The sequence below is a fragment of the Oryx dammah genome, unplaced genomic scaffold (genome assembly GCF_014754425.2).
Source record: "Oryx dammah isolate SB20612 unplaced genomic scaffold, SCBI_Odam_1.1 HiC_scaffold_5, whole genome shotgun sequence".
NCBI lineage: Eukaryota > Metazoa > Chordata > Mammalia > Artiodactyla > Bovidae > Oryx > Oryx dammah.
Genome location: NW_024070189.1, coordinates 58,531,479 through 58,548,655, shown reverse-complemented (window position 1 = coordinate 58,548,655; position 17,177 = coordinate 58,531,479). Strand labels below are relative to the sequence as shown.

The 17,177-nt window shown below is 37.3% G+C and overlaps 1 protein-coding gene across 1 annotated transcript in view; it reads right to left on the bottom strand.

Annotated features, from left to right (window-relative positions):
- Positions 1-17,177, bottom strand: part of PFDN1 (prefoldin subunit 1) — a 73,112-nt gene that overhangs the window by 20,587 nt on the left and 35,348 nt on the right. Inside the window, exon 3 of the mRNA XM_040239919.1 lies at positions 11,138-11,222. Within this exon, the coding sequence (XP_040095853.1) occupies positions 11,138-11,222 (85 nt within the window). The remainder of the gene's footprint in view (positions 1-11,137; positions 11,223-17,177) is intronic.

Sequence of the window (17,177 nt, the reverse complement as noted above, 5' to 3'; positions counted from 1 at the left end):
ATATTGAAAAGTAGAGACATTACTTTGCCAACAAAGGTCCATCTAGTCGAGGCTATGGTTTTTCCAGTAGTCATGTATGGATGTGAGAGTTGGACTATAAAGAAAGCTGAGTGCCGAAGAATGGATGCTTTTGAACTGTGGTGTTTGAGAAGACTCTTGAGAGTCCCTTGGACTGCAAGGAGATGCAACCAGTTCATCCTAAAGGAGATCAGTCCTGGGTGTTCATTGGTAGGATTGATGTTGAAGCTGAAACTCCAATACTTTGGCCACCTGATGCAAAGAGCTGACTCATTTGAAAGACCCTGATGCTGGGAAAGATTGAGGGCAGGAGGAAAAGGGAACAACAGAGGATGAGATGGCTGGATGGCATCACTGACTAAATGGACATGGGTTTGGGTGAATTCCGGGAGTTGGTGATGGACAGGGAGGACTGGCGTGCTGCGGTTCATGGGTTTGCAGAGAGTCGGACACGACTGAGCGACTGAACTGGACTGACTAGATTGCTATCTCCACTTTACAGAAAGTTATTTCTATTACTAGAAAGAAGTTAAGGTGAAGAAAGATCAAGAGCCAAATCCACAGAAAGGTTTATGCTGGCAATGTGAGTTAAAATTATCAATACATGCAGATGTACTGAAGTCACATATGTGGTTAATTTTAAACAACCTGATTCTCTGGGAACACTGAATTAGTGTAATAGAGAGTGCTATATAGATTTCTCTTCTTACAATATCCATTTCTAATCACCATCTTCTCCACCTCACCCTCTCTCACAGGCTAACTGCACATTTCCACTGTCAAAAACCACATTAAAATTATGCACAAGAACACAATCACTTGGTTAATCTCAAGCATAACCACTGATTAGAACATGCTCTTTGAGTCCCCCAGCTCTGGCTCTCCACTATAAGTGGATGTACATATGTGAGCCCTATGGGGTTTGGGAAAAGAGAGAGCTCAAACAATGTACTTGTCAGCACTTCAAACAAAAAACCCATTCAATGAGAATGGCACCATGTTACTTTTGCCCTTTCTCCTTAGGAACTAAATTAAACAGATTACAGACAGTGGCAAGAGCTGGTCTTCTAACAGCCTCCCCCTTATTTGTTATTTTTAGCAATTTAGTCTGACAACGCCCGACAACTAAACATGCCTAGAATAGCTAAAGGGAGGGGGGATTATCAGATACTACCAGCAAAACACTAGTCATCACTTCCTCCAACCCTAAGAAAGAATCATTTTCCATGTCTTTATAGCATCACACAGCATTTGAGCTTTTAGAGTCTCATATAAAAACAGAGCATGTATAAAACATCAGTGGAAACTGATAATGCTTCCTGACATGAAGTATTGTTCCACCCTCATGTGTTTTCTTAAAAACAAAAGCAGAATAAAATGAACTAAACTGTTTTATACAAAAGTTAGGAGTTTAATGCATGTGTGTCCATTTTGGAAAAATTCCCTCACAAGATAATTACCTACCCAAAAAACAGCCTCATGAATAGTGATGGAATTCAAATATTTCTATTATCCTGGTGGCAAGTGAGAGATTTGTTTGAAACAAGACAAAGTGAGATGGGAGAAAATCCTTTGATTAATCATAATTAGCAAGACAGCATCAACCATAGACACTACTTTTAAATTAAATAATGGAGTAAAAATGCTTTGAAAAATGAATAAAATGGTAAAAATAAAAATAGTAAAGTCCTAAGCGGTATAACTATCTATATCAGCAGATTAACTAAAATTCATTAAAACACATTTTATAAAATTTGCCACTTATAAAAAATGTCCACATACACTCAAGGAGTTTAATAATTTTTCAACATTTTCTTAATATTTTTGCCACTATTCTAAGGATCATGTATTTCACATGATCACTAAAAGATAAAACACTACAAATGATAACATTCCTTGAGAATGCTACTTTATGAATGTAGAGTTAATAAGCCCTTACACAGCTCTATCCAAAAGTATCTCTAGAACAGGTGATACCTAATGTAAACTACCTTTAAGCCATCACACACACAATCTCTGTGATTTCAGTAACTTAAACATCTACTGCAAAGATCAAAGGATATGCTGTCACCTTGTATTACATTTTAGCTGGCAAAGCTGCAGACAACTAATTTTATTTACCTGCAAAAATATGATTATAATTCACTTTTTAAAATTAAGATAATGATCTGAATAGAAAGGAAACTGGGTTTTTTTGTTCTAGTCTGCTTACCTCCATCTTTTCATTTTAAGGGGGCATTTTTGCTTCTAAAGTGGCAATTCAAAAAAAGAAGAAGGTTCTTACAATAAATGTAATAGAAGTGACCCTAGATATCTTCTAGTCCAACCTTCTTCTTTTACAGATGAGGACACCGAGGGTTAGAATACAGCAAGGGCTAGAATCCAGAACTCATAACTCAACAGAAGGTATTTAAATGAGAATTTAGTATTTAAATTAGGAATTTAGAGTAATGAATGCTCTACTACAAGTCTAGTTGACTTTGAGATCTCCATTTATGGTTCAAATATCAGTTTGGATCTTGTGTTTTTGAGTTAACATACACAGTGTGCTCACTAATACAGGTGTGGCCTGTCCACATTAAGTACTGAACAACTCATTTCTTCTGGCCAGCATCTATTACTTCAGATTAAAGACCTATCATATAAAGACTGATGAGAGTAAGAATCTAGTATGTGCTGTGTGTGAAAAGTCACTTTAGTCACATCTGACTCTTTGCAAGCCTATGGACTGTAGCCTTCCACACTCCTTTGTCTGTGGGATTTTCCAGGCAAGAATAATGGAGTGGGTTGCCATGGCCTCCTCTAGGGGATCTTCTCAACCCAGGGATCAAACCTGCATCTCATGTCTCCTGTATTGGCAGGTGGGTTCTTTACCACTGCCACCTGGGAAATCCCAAAAATCTAGTCCAAAGAAAAGTATACTGACAACGTTACCTCATCATCAAGTTACAAGAGCAAGGAGGCATACAAATAACAGAAAACAAAATTTAAATTCTAACTCGTCAAAAGAAATAATTCACTAGGCAGCCTGAAAATGAATGGAGGAACTCTCAGGCATGGGAGGGAGGAGGCTAAGGACAAATATTTATGGTTAGACAAAGAAAAGTATAGACCAAATAAAGCATACAGCAGCAAAGGTTGAGGTCAACAACCCTCTAAAGCATTCAAAGGAAGAGTCTGGTGTGGTCATGGACAAGTGTTCCACCCTGGGAATGCATCCTAGAAGAAAAGAATAACTGAATCAAGATGCAAAAAGCTGAATTCTGGACTAACTGGAATGCAAAACCTTTTAAAAATCTTAATCACAAAATGAAGACACAGGAATGAACAGATCAAATCAAAGGAGTATGTGGTAAAATATCTGTAATATGCACTTCACAAACAAGAAATGGTCAATAAAGGGCAAATCTATCTGGACTGGTTACATGTAAGTTCTTACCAGAACTGAAATACTTCTACTGAGGAAATGAAATATACCACAGACAGTTTACATTTGGGCAAATATTAGCACCTGAATCATATCACATATATACTGACCAAGATACTGATAAAATTGATAATAACCAATAAATACTCAACCAGAAAAAGGACCATACATGGGCTTTTTCAGATTCACTGTTCTCTGAAAGCCACAGAGGAGAATCACATAGCTAGCTACATTAAGCTACACGTCCTAAAACACCAGGACATGGAATATGTCTGTGTGTGTGTGTATAATATATACATATTTTTTATTATATATATAGTTCACTATAACTCTAGCCTTCCAACCATCAGGCCCTTTTAGACTTAAGTCTTAAGTAACTAAAATTATTTTAAAACATTCATTTTATGTATGCTGAGAATGCAAATGAACTCTACAAAGAGATAAGTATTCATCAGATACACAGATGACACTACCCTTATGGCAGAAAGTGAAGAACTAAAGAGCCTCTTGATGAAAGTGAAAGAGGAGAGTGAAAAAGCTGGCTTAAAACTCAACATTCAAAAAATGAAGATCATGGCATCCAGTCCCATCATTTCATGGCAAATAGATGGAGAAACAATGGAAACTGTGACACTTTTCTTGGGTTCCAAAATCACTGCAGATGGTGACTGCAGCCATGAAATTCAAAGACGCTTGCTCCTTGGAAGAAAAGCTATGACCAATCTAGACAGCATATTAAAAAGCAGAGACATTACTTTGTCAACAAAGGTTCATCTAGTCAAAGCTATGGTTTTTCCAGTAGTCATGTATGGATGTGAGAGTTGGACTATAAAGAAAGCGAGTGCCAAAGAATGGATACTTTTGAACTATGGGATTGGAGAAGACTCTTGAGAGTCTCTTGGACTGCAAGGAGATGAAACAGTCCATCCTAAAGGAAATCAGTCCTGAATATTCATTAGAAGGACTGATGTTGAAGATGAAACTCCAATCCTTTGGCCACCTGATGCAAAGAACTGACTCGTGAAAAAACCCTGATGCTGGGCAAGACTGAAGGCAGGAAGAGAAGGGGACGACAGAGGATGAGATGGCTGGATGGCATCACTGACTCAAACACGGGTTTGAGCAAGCTCCGGGAGTTAGTGATAGACAGGGAAGCCTAGCATGCTGCCGTCCATGGAGTCGCAGAGTCAGACACGACTGAATGACTGAACTGACTCATATCTGAAATCGCAACATATGGAACAATAAGAGAAGTTTCACCCAAGACTCCCAAATTCAAATCAACATAGAAAAGAGATTATTTACTAAACTTGCAATTATTTCTTTTTTTAATTTTAAAGACGCCAGACATGCCTAGCCATCTAGTTACTACTGAAGGTGGGTAATCACCAAGCTAACTTTTAGAGCAGAGACATTTTATATTTCACTTCTCTCCAGACATTCAAACTTTCCTGGGATAGAGTAGGAGATGTCTCTGGAAAACAGATCTCCTCAGCAAGAGGCTAAGAGATAAACTATGCAAATATTTTATGAAAACATCTTGTCTTCTTAAGGCTAAAAATGAGCTGTCTGTATGTACCCCAATGTTCACTGCAGCACTACTTGAAACAGCCAGGACGTGGAAGCAACTTAAGATGTCCATTGACGAATGATGGAGGTACATATATTCAAAGGGATATTAGCCATAAAAAAGAACAAATCTGAGGATGAACCTAGAGCCTGTTATGCAGAGTGAACTAAGTCAAAAAGAAAAAGACAAATATATTAATGCATATATATATGGAATCTAGAAAAATGGTACTGATCAATCAATCTGGGGGGTCTCAACAGAGATGCAGACATACAGAACATACTTGTGGACATAGTGGGGGAAGGAGAGGGTGGGATGAATTGACAAAGTTAGCACTGAATCAAATACATTACCATATGTAAAACAACCAGTGGGAATTTGCTGTATGACGCAGGGAGCTCAACCAAGTCCTCTGTAACAACCAAGACCAGTGGGATAGAATACAGGTGGGAAGGAGGTTCAAGAGGCAGGGGACATATGTATACCAATGGCTGATTCATGTTGGTATATGGTAGAAACCAACACAACACTATAAAGCTATCATCCTGCAATTAAAAGTTTTAAAAATGAGCTGTCTGGAAAGATAAATTGTGGCACAACTATATAATGGACTACGTATAGCAATGAAAATGAACAAATCACAATCTCAACATGAACATATCGAATAGTTTACAGACACAATATTGAGGGAAAGAAGAAAAGCAAAAAAAATGGAGATTGATTTTGTTCATATAAAGTTCAAAAACTTTTGAGGGGTACCTACAGAGGTAGTAAAACTTTTTATAAAAGAAAATAAATATCCAAAAGTTTGAGTTCCCTGGGGGAGGGGGAGAACAGGCGATGGAAGCAGGTGGTACTCTTGGTGTCCTGTCAATGTCTGCTTTCTTGACTTGGATGATTGTTACAGGTGACTGCTTTATCATTACTGATTAAACTACATGAATTTTAATACATATTTCTGTAAATGCTGTATTTCACTACAAAATAAATAAATGACAAATTTTTTAATGGATTCTAAACTTTGAGGTATGCAAGCAGATGAACCATTGGGTATAATTCTTGTTTAATATATGTAAAACATTCTGCCACTGGCTTTGCTCTCACCTGCCCTTCTCTCTTCACTGAAAACACAGATAACAATCAGTACTTAACATACAGTAGTGTCCACCTGACATCACCTCCAAAGAGGGTGTCCCATCATACACATAAAGGTACCAGCCCAAAAGTGAAGTATTTAGGGCAAAAACTAGGCATCCATCCAAGTGCCTACCAGTCACCACCCATGCTGTGGAAAAAATGATCCTCCTTAGGCAGAGTGAAATATCCTTAATCATGGGAACTACTCCAAAACATTTTCTCATCAGAGTCTCAGAACTCAGCCAACTGCAGAGTGTCACAGGCACCTCCTATCTTGCCACTAGTCTTCCTAGTGGCAAGTATCTCTCCTAATTTTCTTGCCACTAGTCTTCCTACTTGTTTCAGGAACTATCATCTGACCATAATAGCCATTTTTATGGAGGAGGCAGGACTTTCACAGTTTCTCAGATTTTACTTATAGCATGGGCTGGAGAGCTATTTCACAACTCTGGGATTGAAACATTCTGCGTCAGAGTGGTATTATGCAGGACAGAATGTCTTAATTTCCTTATTCTTATTTTTATTGTGTCATTGCTGAGCTAACCTGGGTGGTGGAAGGGTGGGAACCACGTCAGAGAAAGAGAGGAAGGAAAGTGGTCAACCAGTATTTGCATGTGCCTAAAATATAAGGTGAATTTTAGACTTTAGGCAGATGAGCCTGAAGCAGTAATTCAATGAGAGAGAACACAGGAGAATGACGGTCAAAATGTATTCAAACGCATCACTGAAAGCTTACAGTTATCTCAAGTATTTCAAATACTTGAGAGTCAAAAGGCAAAAGGGGTCAAAAATTAAGCTCTAGCTCATCTAAATGCTGAATCTAAGTTTCTGCAACTGTAAAAGTCCACAAGTAATTGGTTTTTTTTTTACCCCCAAAAAGGGAGCAAAAATATAGGATGTATTTTTCACTCTTTAGAAGATACATATCTCTTCAATCCATCAATAAGGTTTTAGGTCAACTTTAACTAAAACTGAAATTAAAAAAAAAAAAAACAAACAAAACAAAACAACTCAGGTCTTCCCTGGTGGTCCAGTGGTTAGGAATGCACCTGCCAATGCAGGGGACACAGGTTCAATCCCTGGTTCAGGAAGATGCCATATGCTGTGGACCACAACTACTGAGCCCACACCCCCAGCAAGCCACCACAATGAGAAGGCCCCACACTGCAACTACACAGTAGCCCCTACACGCTGCAACTAGAAAAAGCCCGCAAGTAGCAACAAAGACCCAGAGCAGCCATAAAAAAAATAAGATTTTTAAAAACTTGTACTTTCCCGGAGAAGGGAATGGCAATCCACTCCAGGATTCTTGCCTGGAAAATCCCACAGACAGAGGAGCCTGGCGGGCTATAGTCCATCGGGTCGTGAAGAGTCGGACAGAGCTGAGCAAACAACACTAGACTACTACTATATTTTGTGTCTGATACCTCAAAAATGTCTGTGAGTTTAATGATAGGGTGTCTAATTAAACTCTTAAATCTCAAAAAAATAAAAACTTGTACTTTACGTAGCAATGCTGTATAGTTCAAAAATTATTTTTATACAGACAGATGAGACACACGAAGTCCTAATCAGAAATCCCAATTATATGCATGTCATTTTTAAGAAGCACAACTTTGTATTTTCTAATAACATATACTGTATTATGTGTCATATACTCAGCCAGCTTCCTTAAAGTTATTTGTTATCAGTATTTTTTTAAAAAGTAATGAATTCCCTCAATGGCATAAACAACATGGTTACTCTACCACACTAAAGGCATCATTTTATTTTTTCTCTTCAATTGGTGTAGCATCATTGGTCTGTTAATCACCACGAGGATGAAACTGTGACATTTGCTCCCAGAACCTGATCAATCATCTTTATAAAGGAAAGGTAAAAATCTATATAACACTATCACATTGTGAGTCTGTTATGAAGTCACTTCCTAATCTAACCCAAGAAACTGATTATAGCCTGAAAAACCAACACAGGGGTATTAAAATGTAAAATGCTGAATTTTAAAAAGAAAAAGATAGCCTGTCTTCCCAAGGTTAACATGGTACTTGTTTCTACCCTTCTAGTAGGTAATATAACTCCCTATCAAGAGGACATGAGACCAGAGACTCCCCTGGAGGTCCAGTGGGTAAGACTCTGGGCTTCTACTGCAGGGGCCATGGGTCTAATCCCTGGTTGGGGAACTAAGGACATGAGTGCGACATTATAGTATTCCCACTTTTGCTCCAGAAAAGGAAAGGGGCCAGAAAGTGAGATACCAGGCTAGTTGACAATGTTGGCACAGCATACTAGCATTATTAAAAGCTAAACAAATTCCAGGTAATCCTTGCACTCATAAATTAAGGACTAGGGGGAAAAAATATGGAGAGGGCAAAAAGAAACCAAGAATGGAGGTGGAGAAAAGGCAGTCTAGAAAATACTAACGAAGGTGGGCTCTCAGATCAGACCAGCACCTATGCTATGTCATGGTTGATCCATAGCGTCATTTATATAGACTACTGGTAGGGGATGCAGAGGCATACCCAGCGTAACCAGGTCAGAAACTGGAACTCTTGACCCAAACCAAAAACCTTACTTCATAAGGGATGACAGGTGCTAAACGAAGCAGCCTGGCCTTAGCCTGCAGAGTTATTGTATAAATTATGCCTCCTCAACAGTAAGGGATCTGAAAGTACAAATTAATAACAATAATGATAATTATGTTGGACTAGCAAGAAATACTAATGCTCAAAAGAAGAGACTATATTTGAAAGGCAGAGTAATAACTGGAAGACCTTGGGAAAAACTATGAATCTGTATCAGGCTTCCCAAGTAATAGGAAATAATATCTGTAATGACTTCAACTGATAATAGTTTATATGCTCAAATCCTCACATAGTGCTATGAAACTAGAAAAATTAGAACAAGGGGAAAGCACTTAATACTGAGGAATCAGAAAATGCTTCTCAGAAGTAGCCCTAAACTAAAATCTTAAGGATTTAACAGAGTTGGTAGGAAGAAGAGGAAGTTCCCAAAGAGAATTACTCTTCTTATAGTTGTTAACAAGCATTTCAAATACCAACAAGCGAGCTAATCTATTCTATAATCTGACAGATATCAGAATACTCTTACCAATATTTAAGAGACTCCATGAAAGGAAACTTTTGGAAAATGAATTTCCTGATATTCACCAGAGCTAAATAGAATGCTAAAATCATCATCTGAGGCAATTTTACCTAATGTTTCTTTTTAACTATGAAAGTTAACATATACTTGTTACAATTTATCCAACAGAGAGGTTATTAAAAAAAAAACAATTACAGCCATACCCCATCTAATTTCCTTAGGGAAACTAGTGTTAATTTAATACACATACTTACAACAAATCATATTCAATGTTCATATACAGATCTTGGCTTTTGTTTGTTTTCATAAAAAGAGAATTATTTATACATTACTTTGCCACTTATTCATCAGGACAATGTTCAGATATATCTATCAACAATTGCAAAAACACATTTTCTTTTTTTTTTTTTGGTACTCTACATGAAATAGTTTTGTTCAATTTTTTTTTTCTTTAAGGTATTTTTGTTTGCAAAACTCAACCTAAAAGAGTTAGGCTGACAAAAATTATAAAGTAGGAAATAATAAAAACCTGATTACTACAAGGTAAGTTTTCTTTTTTCTGTTGTTTGCTTATTTGTTTTGTTTCACAATACATTTTCTAAGCTACAAAGCCATTATCAAGTCTACTTAAATTTTCATCAGTAGTCAAACAAAAATAAGCCTAAGTAACCTAAAACACCACATGCTTGCCCAGGCCATGCCAAGTTGGTGTCCCTGAGAAATCCCCAAAAGGCTATAAGGGATGTCTCATCAATTCAGTAAAAGGCTGAGTCAGATTCTGAACCACTGCCTCAAATAGTATTCAAAGAAATTAGATAAAGTGACCTATGAAGTCACTGTATCCACCCCCATCTCAGGAAATCCTGGTCCCCAAAAATAATGACCAATTTTTTGTCCTATCCAACTTTTACTACATAGAGGATAGACCATTCACCAAAGTCCAAGAAAACTATTTCATTAAAGGTTTTAAGGACTTCCCAGGTGCCTTCCCTGGTAGCTCAGCTGGTGAAGAATCCACCTGCAATGCAGGAGACCCCAGTTCGATCCTTGTGTTGGGAAGATCTCCTGGAGAAGGAAATGGCAACCCACTCCAGTGTTCCTGGACAGAGGAGCTGGGCAGGCTACAGTCCATGGGCCCAGTCACAAAGAGTCAGACACAAGTCAGACAACTAAACAGCAACAGCAAAGGTTTTAATGTGTAAGAAAATGATGATAATAAACTCCCAATTTTCCAAACACTTATAAAGTTATTATTCTTACCCATCATCTTTTTCCTTAAGATAAAAAAGACTGTTTTCTTGACGGGAGCACTATCCTTCAGATAGATAATTAGTTTTAGCTTGGTTGCCATGCCCTCCTTCAGGGAATCTTCCCAATCCAGGGATTGAACCCAAGTCTCCTGCATTGCAGGCGGATTCTTTACTGTCTGAGCCACCAGGGAAGCCCAATTACAGCTTACTACTCACTCTGTCCTTATATGACTCTTATATGTTGTAATTCTAGATATCTAGATTCTTTAACTCCTATTATCATTACCCACTCTCACACCCATCTACCACAATATGTGGTATTTATATACACACTGTGCTTTTTTTAAGAATAAACATGTTCATTCAAAGGCAATGGAAGAAACATTCAGGTTAACAATATTCTATCCTAGAGTATCAAAACTCCCTAAAGTTTTAAGAGACTAGTCTTTTTTTTTTGGTCATACACTGCCATAAAAAGACTGCATCATTAGCTCTAGCACCATCAGAAAAAATAAAAACAATGTGACATGACCTTGGTAGGCATACATTTTCATTTAATGTGACAAAATGAGATCATTACTTTTCTCCTAAAAGCTGACTACAGCTATCATTACTCACTCAAAACCTACTTACTTCCAATTCTTTAATTTTTTCTTCTGCTATCTTCTGTTTCTCTAACAGCTGATTATGAATTGCCTCCTTGGATTGAAGAATAAACCTAAAAACACAAAAAGGTTGAAGATTAAGCCACTTGACCACTATGTTCATCAATAACCATATGCCACAAATACTAAATGAAGAAAACCAGAAGGATCATCTCCCAACTCAGAACAAATAAAATGCATTATTATGTTAATATGACCAACTTCCTCAGGAAACATCCTCAGGCTGAAGGCTTCTTGGCTGAGAAGGAATAAAAGTTTAAAAGTAAATTTTGCCTTCAGGGCTTAAGAAGGGAATCAGGCTTCTAGGATATACATAGACAAGAAAAAAAGGAAGGGAGATAAAAATCTATTGCAGGCTAAAAGAAAACTGAACAAACAATAACCCCCCCCACTTTAATTTTTCAGTTTTCTGTATCAAATTTTATCTAGATATCTTTCAAACAATATTTGTAAATCACAGCTCTTCCTCCAATCTTTAAAAAATTTTCTCTGTAACAGCAGTAACTCATGACCTTTTAAGTCACAATCAAGTACTGTGTTAGGATCAATGCATTAGTGTTTATGAGTTCCTCACACAAAAAGCACTGTATAAGGCCCAGTATCTTTTACTATATCCAGAATGTATAATACCTCTGAAAAGCTCAAAAAGCACAAGTGGAAATTTTCAACTTTTTCCATTTTACATTCGGGCACATTAGTTACAGTAGATGAGGGTAGAAATATGGGGAAGCTTTAAAAATTAATACTAAATCTGTTTTGGGACTTTATGTTCGTAAGTCTTGCTGCAGGCAAAGGAAGAACAAACTATTTTTATAGCCTAAAGTAAGTAAACCGAAATATTTCCCTTTCACTGGAAGCAAGAGAAAATCTCAATTACTCAAATCTCTTCCAGAATTGTCCAACTCAGTTATAACAAATTTTTTACAAAATTAATTACACAGACTGTTTCTTCTCTTTGCATATAACTTAAGATTTTAGCAAAAAACTAAACATCATCTCTTAAGAAGCCATACAAGAAAGCACATCAAGTTAGCAATAGAATGTTTCCTCTATCAACTTCACAAAAACAACACTGTATCTAGGTAGGTTCTTACCAAGAGGGTCTGTTATCACAGACAAAAACAACAAAAAAGAACAACTCTAGCTTTCGGAAGAGCCTGGTAGGCTGCAGTCCATGGGGTCACTAGGAGTCGGACATGACTGAGTGACTTCACTTTCACTTTTCATTTTTATGCATTGGAGAAGGAAATGGCAACGCACTCCAGTGTTCTTGCCTGGAGAATCCCAGGGATGGGGGAGCCTGGTGGGCTGCGGTCTCTGGGGCTGCACAGAGTCGGACGCGACTGAAGCGACTTAGCAGCAGCAGCTTGGCCCAGACACCTGGGAGGAAACTTTTTTCCTGTCTTCATGAATACACCCTGACATACATATAACATAGTCTGGTGTGATTCTTTCTTTCACTCCACAAATTATTAAGCATGTGTCCTGAGAAGGAGAGTCCAGGAAGTTTAATTGATAATCCTAGTCTTCAGTAATACCTTGACCCTTTGCAAAAATCTCATTCATATATTTACTGCAAAGATAGCCCACATTCATGCAAAACAAGGATTACCATGTAATGCTTTGTGTCCAAAACACTCATATTATTAGTCCAAGAGACAGATGCTATTTCTGATAAGACTATTTACAGAATATTTTTCTCAGAACTAATTATTTAGTGTAGTATTCAAGGAAAAGAGTTGTTTTGAACTGTAATAAGTCTTGGTGACAACATATAAAAAGTATTACAAATCAAGGCCCCAGAGTTACCAAATTATGTCATTATATGCACAATTTTACTAACAAAGGCTTTTGGCCAAGAAAATAATTTTCAGAGTAAAATACACATTTTTAAATAGCACTGATTGCTGGCCAGAGAGTAGTATTCTCAAATAATAGGTCATTAGACATTATCTTTATTAGTGTCTGGGAAATTTTCAAAGCTAAGATTAGAGGTCAAGTCATTACTTATGTGGTCCTTAAAAATAAAGTATCTGAACAGATACTAAATCCTTTGAGCAGAAAATAAAATTACTAGAAAGCAAGAACACTCAACAAAAACATGTTTTTCCATGACCACACACACCTGAGGTATCTATACTGAACTGGGCCAACTTTGAAGGCCAGAGAGATGTCATTGAAGCTGGCCAATCTACTTACAAGCCTGACGATATCTCAGCCTTGAAAATTTTAAACAGGGATGAGTATGGAGTAAATGCAAATGTCTACTTCAAAGAATAATTACATAGACAAAATTCAAAAAAAACTTACAGAAAATTTGGTTTAGTCCTCAATTTTTAAAATGCCAAAGATACACTGTATTGAGCATTGGAAGGAGTCCCCAGAAACATTTGGATTTCTGGGAAAAGTCTTTAGAAAACACCTTTATCTAGTGTCAAAAAGAAAAAAAAAATACACGAGTTATTAGATGTTATTTTGAAGATAGCTATTCAAAGAAAGAGAGGAAAACAACAGAATGGGAAAGACTAGAGATCTCTTCAAGAAAATTAGAGATACCAAGGGAACATTTCATGCAAATATGGGCTTGATAAAGGAGAGAAATGGTATGGACCTAACTGAAGCAGAAGATATTAAGAAGAGGTGGCAAGAAGACACAGAAGAACTGTACAAAAAAGATCTTTACGACCAAGATAATCATGATGGTGTGATCACTCACCTAGAGTGATTCACTTCATCCTGGAATGTGAAGTCAAGTGGGTCTTAGAAAGCATCACTACAAACAAAGCTAGTGGAGGTGATGGAATTCCAGTTGAGCTGTTTCAAATCCTGAAAGATGATGCTGTGAAAGTGCTGCACTCAATATGCCAGTAAATTTGGAAAACTCAGCAGTGGCCACAGGACTGGAAAAGGTCAGTTTTCATTCCAATCCCAAAGAAAGGCAATGCCAAAGAATGTTCAAACTACCGCACAATTGCACTCATCTCACACGCTACTAAAGTAATGCTCAAAATTCTCCAAGCCAGGCTTCAGCAATACGTGAACCATGAACTTCCAGATGTTCAAGCTGGTTTTAAAAAAGGCAGAGGAACCAGAGATCAAATTGCCAACATCCTCTAGATCATGGAAAAAGCAAGAGAGTTCCAGAAAAACATCTATTTCTGCTTTATAGACTATGCCAAAGCCTTTGACTGTGTGGATCACAATAAACTGTGGAAAATTCTGAAAGAGATAGGAATACCAGACTACCTGACCTGCCTCTTGAGAAACCTATATGCAGGTCAGGAAGCAAATGTCAGTTAGAACTGGACATGGAACAACAGACTGGTTATGAAAGTGAAAGAGTGAAAAAGTTGGCTTAAAGCTCATCATTCAGAAAACGAAGATCATGGCACCTGGTCCCATCACTTCATGGGAAATAAATAGGGAAACAGTGGAAACAGTGGCTGACTTTATGTTTTGGGGCTCCAAAATCACTGCAGATGGTGGTGACTGCAGCCATAAAATTAAAAGACGCTTACTTCTTGGAAGGAAAGTTATGACCAACCTAGACAGCATATTGAAAAGCAGAAATATTACTTTGCCAACAAAGGTCCATCTAGTCAAGGCTATGGTTTTTCCAGTGGTCATGTATGGATGTGAGAGTTGGACTGTAAAGAAAGCTGAGCACGAATTGATGCTTTTGGACTTTGGTGTCGGAGAAGACTCTTGAGAGTCCCTTGGACTGCAAGGAGACCCAACCAGTCCATTCTGAAGGAGATCAGCCCTGGGTGTTCTTTGGAAGGAATGATGCTAAAGCTGAAGCTCCAGTACTTCGGACACCTCATGCGAAGAGTTGACTCATTGGAAAAGACTCTGATGCTGGGAGGGATTGGGGGCAGGAGGAGAAGGGGATGACCGAGGATGAGATGGCTGGATGGCATCACGGACTCGATGGACGTTGAGTCTGAGTGAACTCCGGGAGATGGTGATGGACAGGGAGGCCTGGCGTGCTGCGATTCATGGGGTTGCAAAGAGTCGGACATGACTGAGCGACTGAACTGAACTGAACTGAACTGACACTACTTCTCAAAGTAGAGACTCTCATAAGCATCTTGCCTGATAGTTTATGGAAAGCCAAATGGTAGATAAACTGTTCTACAGCTCAGAATGTGCCCTAAAGGAAAAATAAAGCATGAAATGAAAAGTTATTTTCATATAACAAATGATATATCCAAAACATACTTATTAATACTCAGTATTACATAACCTACAATTGTCACTGCTTTGTAAAAAAAAGTCTCTACATTGGAAATCAATGCCATGTGGCTATGCAGGTAATCCATCAATGACGCGTAGCCTGCTGTTTCATTTCCTCATTTATTTATAACTATGCCATCTGAAAAACATAATTTTACAATGACTTCTGGTTTTAAGAAACATCAGAAGCTGTGTTCTGAACTGTCCTAGAGTTTGGTACATAACTTCCGTTTTCTAATGATTCAGCATGTATCAAAAGTGTTGTTCATTGCCAAAACACAACCTAGAATCAGTGGCAATGCTGTCTCTTGGCTAGACTTGCAAAGTATGGTAACCTGGACACATACTATTCAGAAATAACAATATGCTTATGATAATGCATTTTGTCTGGGTGGGAAATTTTTAGAATTTAAAAACATATTTTAGTGGTATTTAAGGAATCCACAAATTATATAGCATAGAAAAAGCTAAATAAGAATGAGCATATCTTATTCCTTTGTCTCATTCCATGATAATGAAAAAACTCTTCGCCTGTGTGCACAAAGACCTAGACACAAAATTTATTTCATAGTTTTTTAGCAAAACAAAAACAACAACCTAAATCCCTAAAAAAGCAATTAAAAAATTACTCAGCCTTTCACAACTCTCCACAATGTAAAAGGCTGAGTAAGACTTCTATTATTGGCATCTTGTAGAGCAGAAATCCAGGACAAAGGGAAAAAAAATGTTTTTTAACATTTTGCTGAGCAACCACAAATATTCCACAATGTGGAGAAACTGGAACCCTTGTGCACTGTTGGTGGGGGTGTCAACTGGTGCAGTCACTACAGAAAACAGTATAGAGATACCTCAAAAAATTAAATATAGAACTATCCTATGATCCAGCAATTCCACTCCTGAGTATTTATCGGAAGAAAATGAAAACACAAATTAGAAAAGATAAATTCACCGTTATGTTCACTGCATCATTATTTGTAATAGTTAGGATATGGAAAGAACCTAAGTGTCCATCAATAGATGAATGTATTAAAGACATAAGATATATACATATATACACACATAAATATATGATGAAATATTACTCAGCCATAAAAAAATGAAATCTTCCCATATGTGACAATATGAATAGAACCAGAGGATGTTACGCTAAGTGAAATTAGTCAAAGGAAGACAAATACCATATGATTTCGCTTATATGTGGAATCTAAAAAACAAATTAACAAACTTAGCAAAAAAGAAACATTGTTACAGATACAGAGAACTAACAGGCAACCACCAGAGAGGAGAGGGTAAGGAGAAGAAACAGGTGAGGGAGATAATGAGGAACAAAATTCCAGGTGCAAAATAAATGAGTCAAAGGTATAAAATGTACAGCATAGGGGTTACACTCAACAACATCTTTCTACGGTGACATATCATAACTAGATTTGCCACAGTGATCATTTTGAAATGTACAGAAACATCAGACCACTATGATGTAAAACAGGAACTAACATAACATTTTAGGTCAATTATACTTTAAAAACACACTAACTCATAGAAAAAGAAATCAGATTTGTAGTTATGAGAAGCAGGGAGTCAGGGAAGGGGAACTGAATAAAGGCAGTCAAAAGGCACAAACTTCCTGTAAGACAAGTAAGTACTGGAGATGTAGTGTTTAACATAGTAAATATAATTAACATTACTGTATGTTATATATGAAGTTGTAGAGTAAGTTCTAAGAGTTCTCCTCACAAAGAAAAACATATTTTTCTCTATTCTTTAATTGTGTA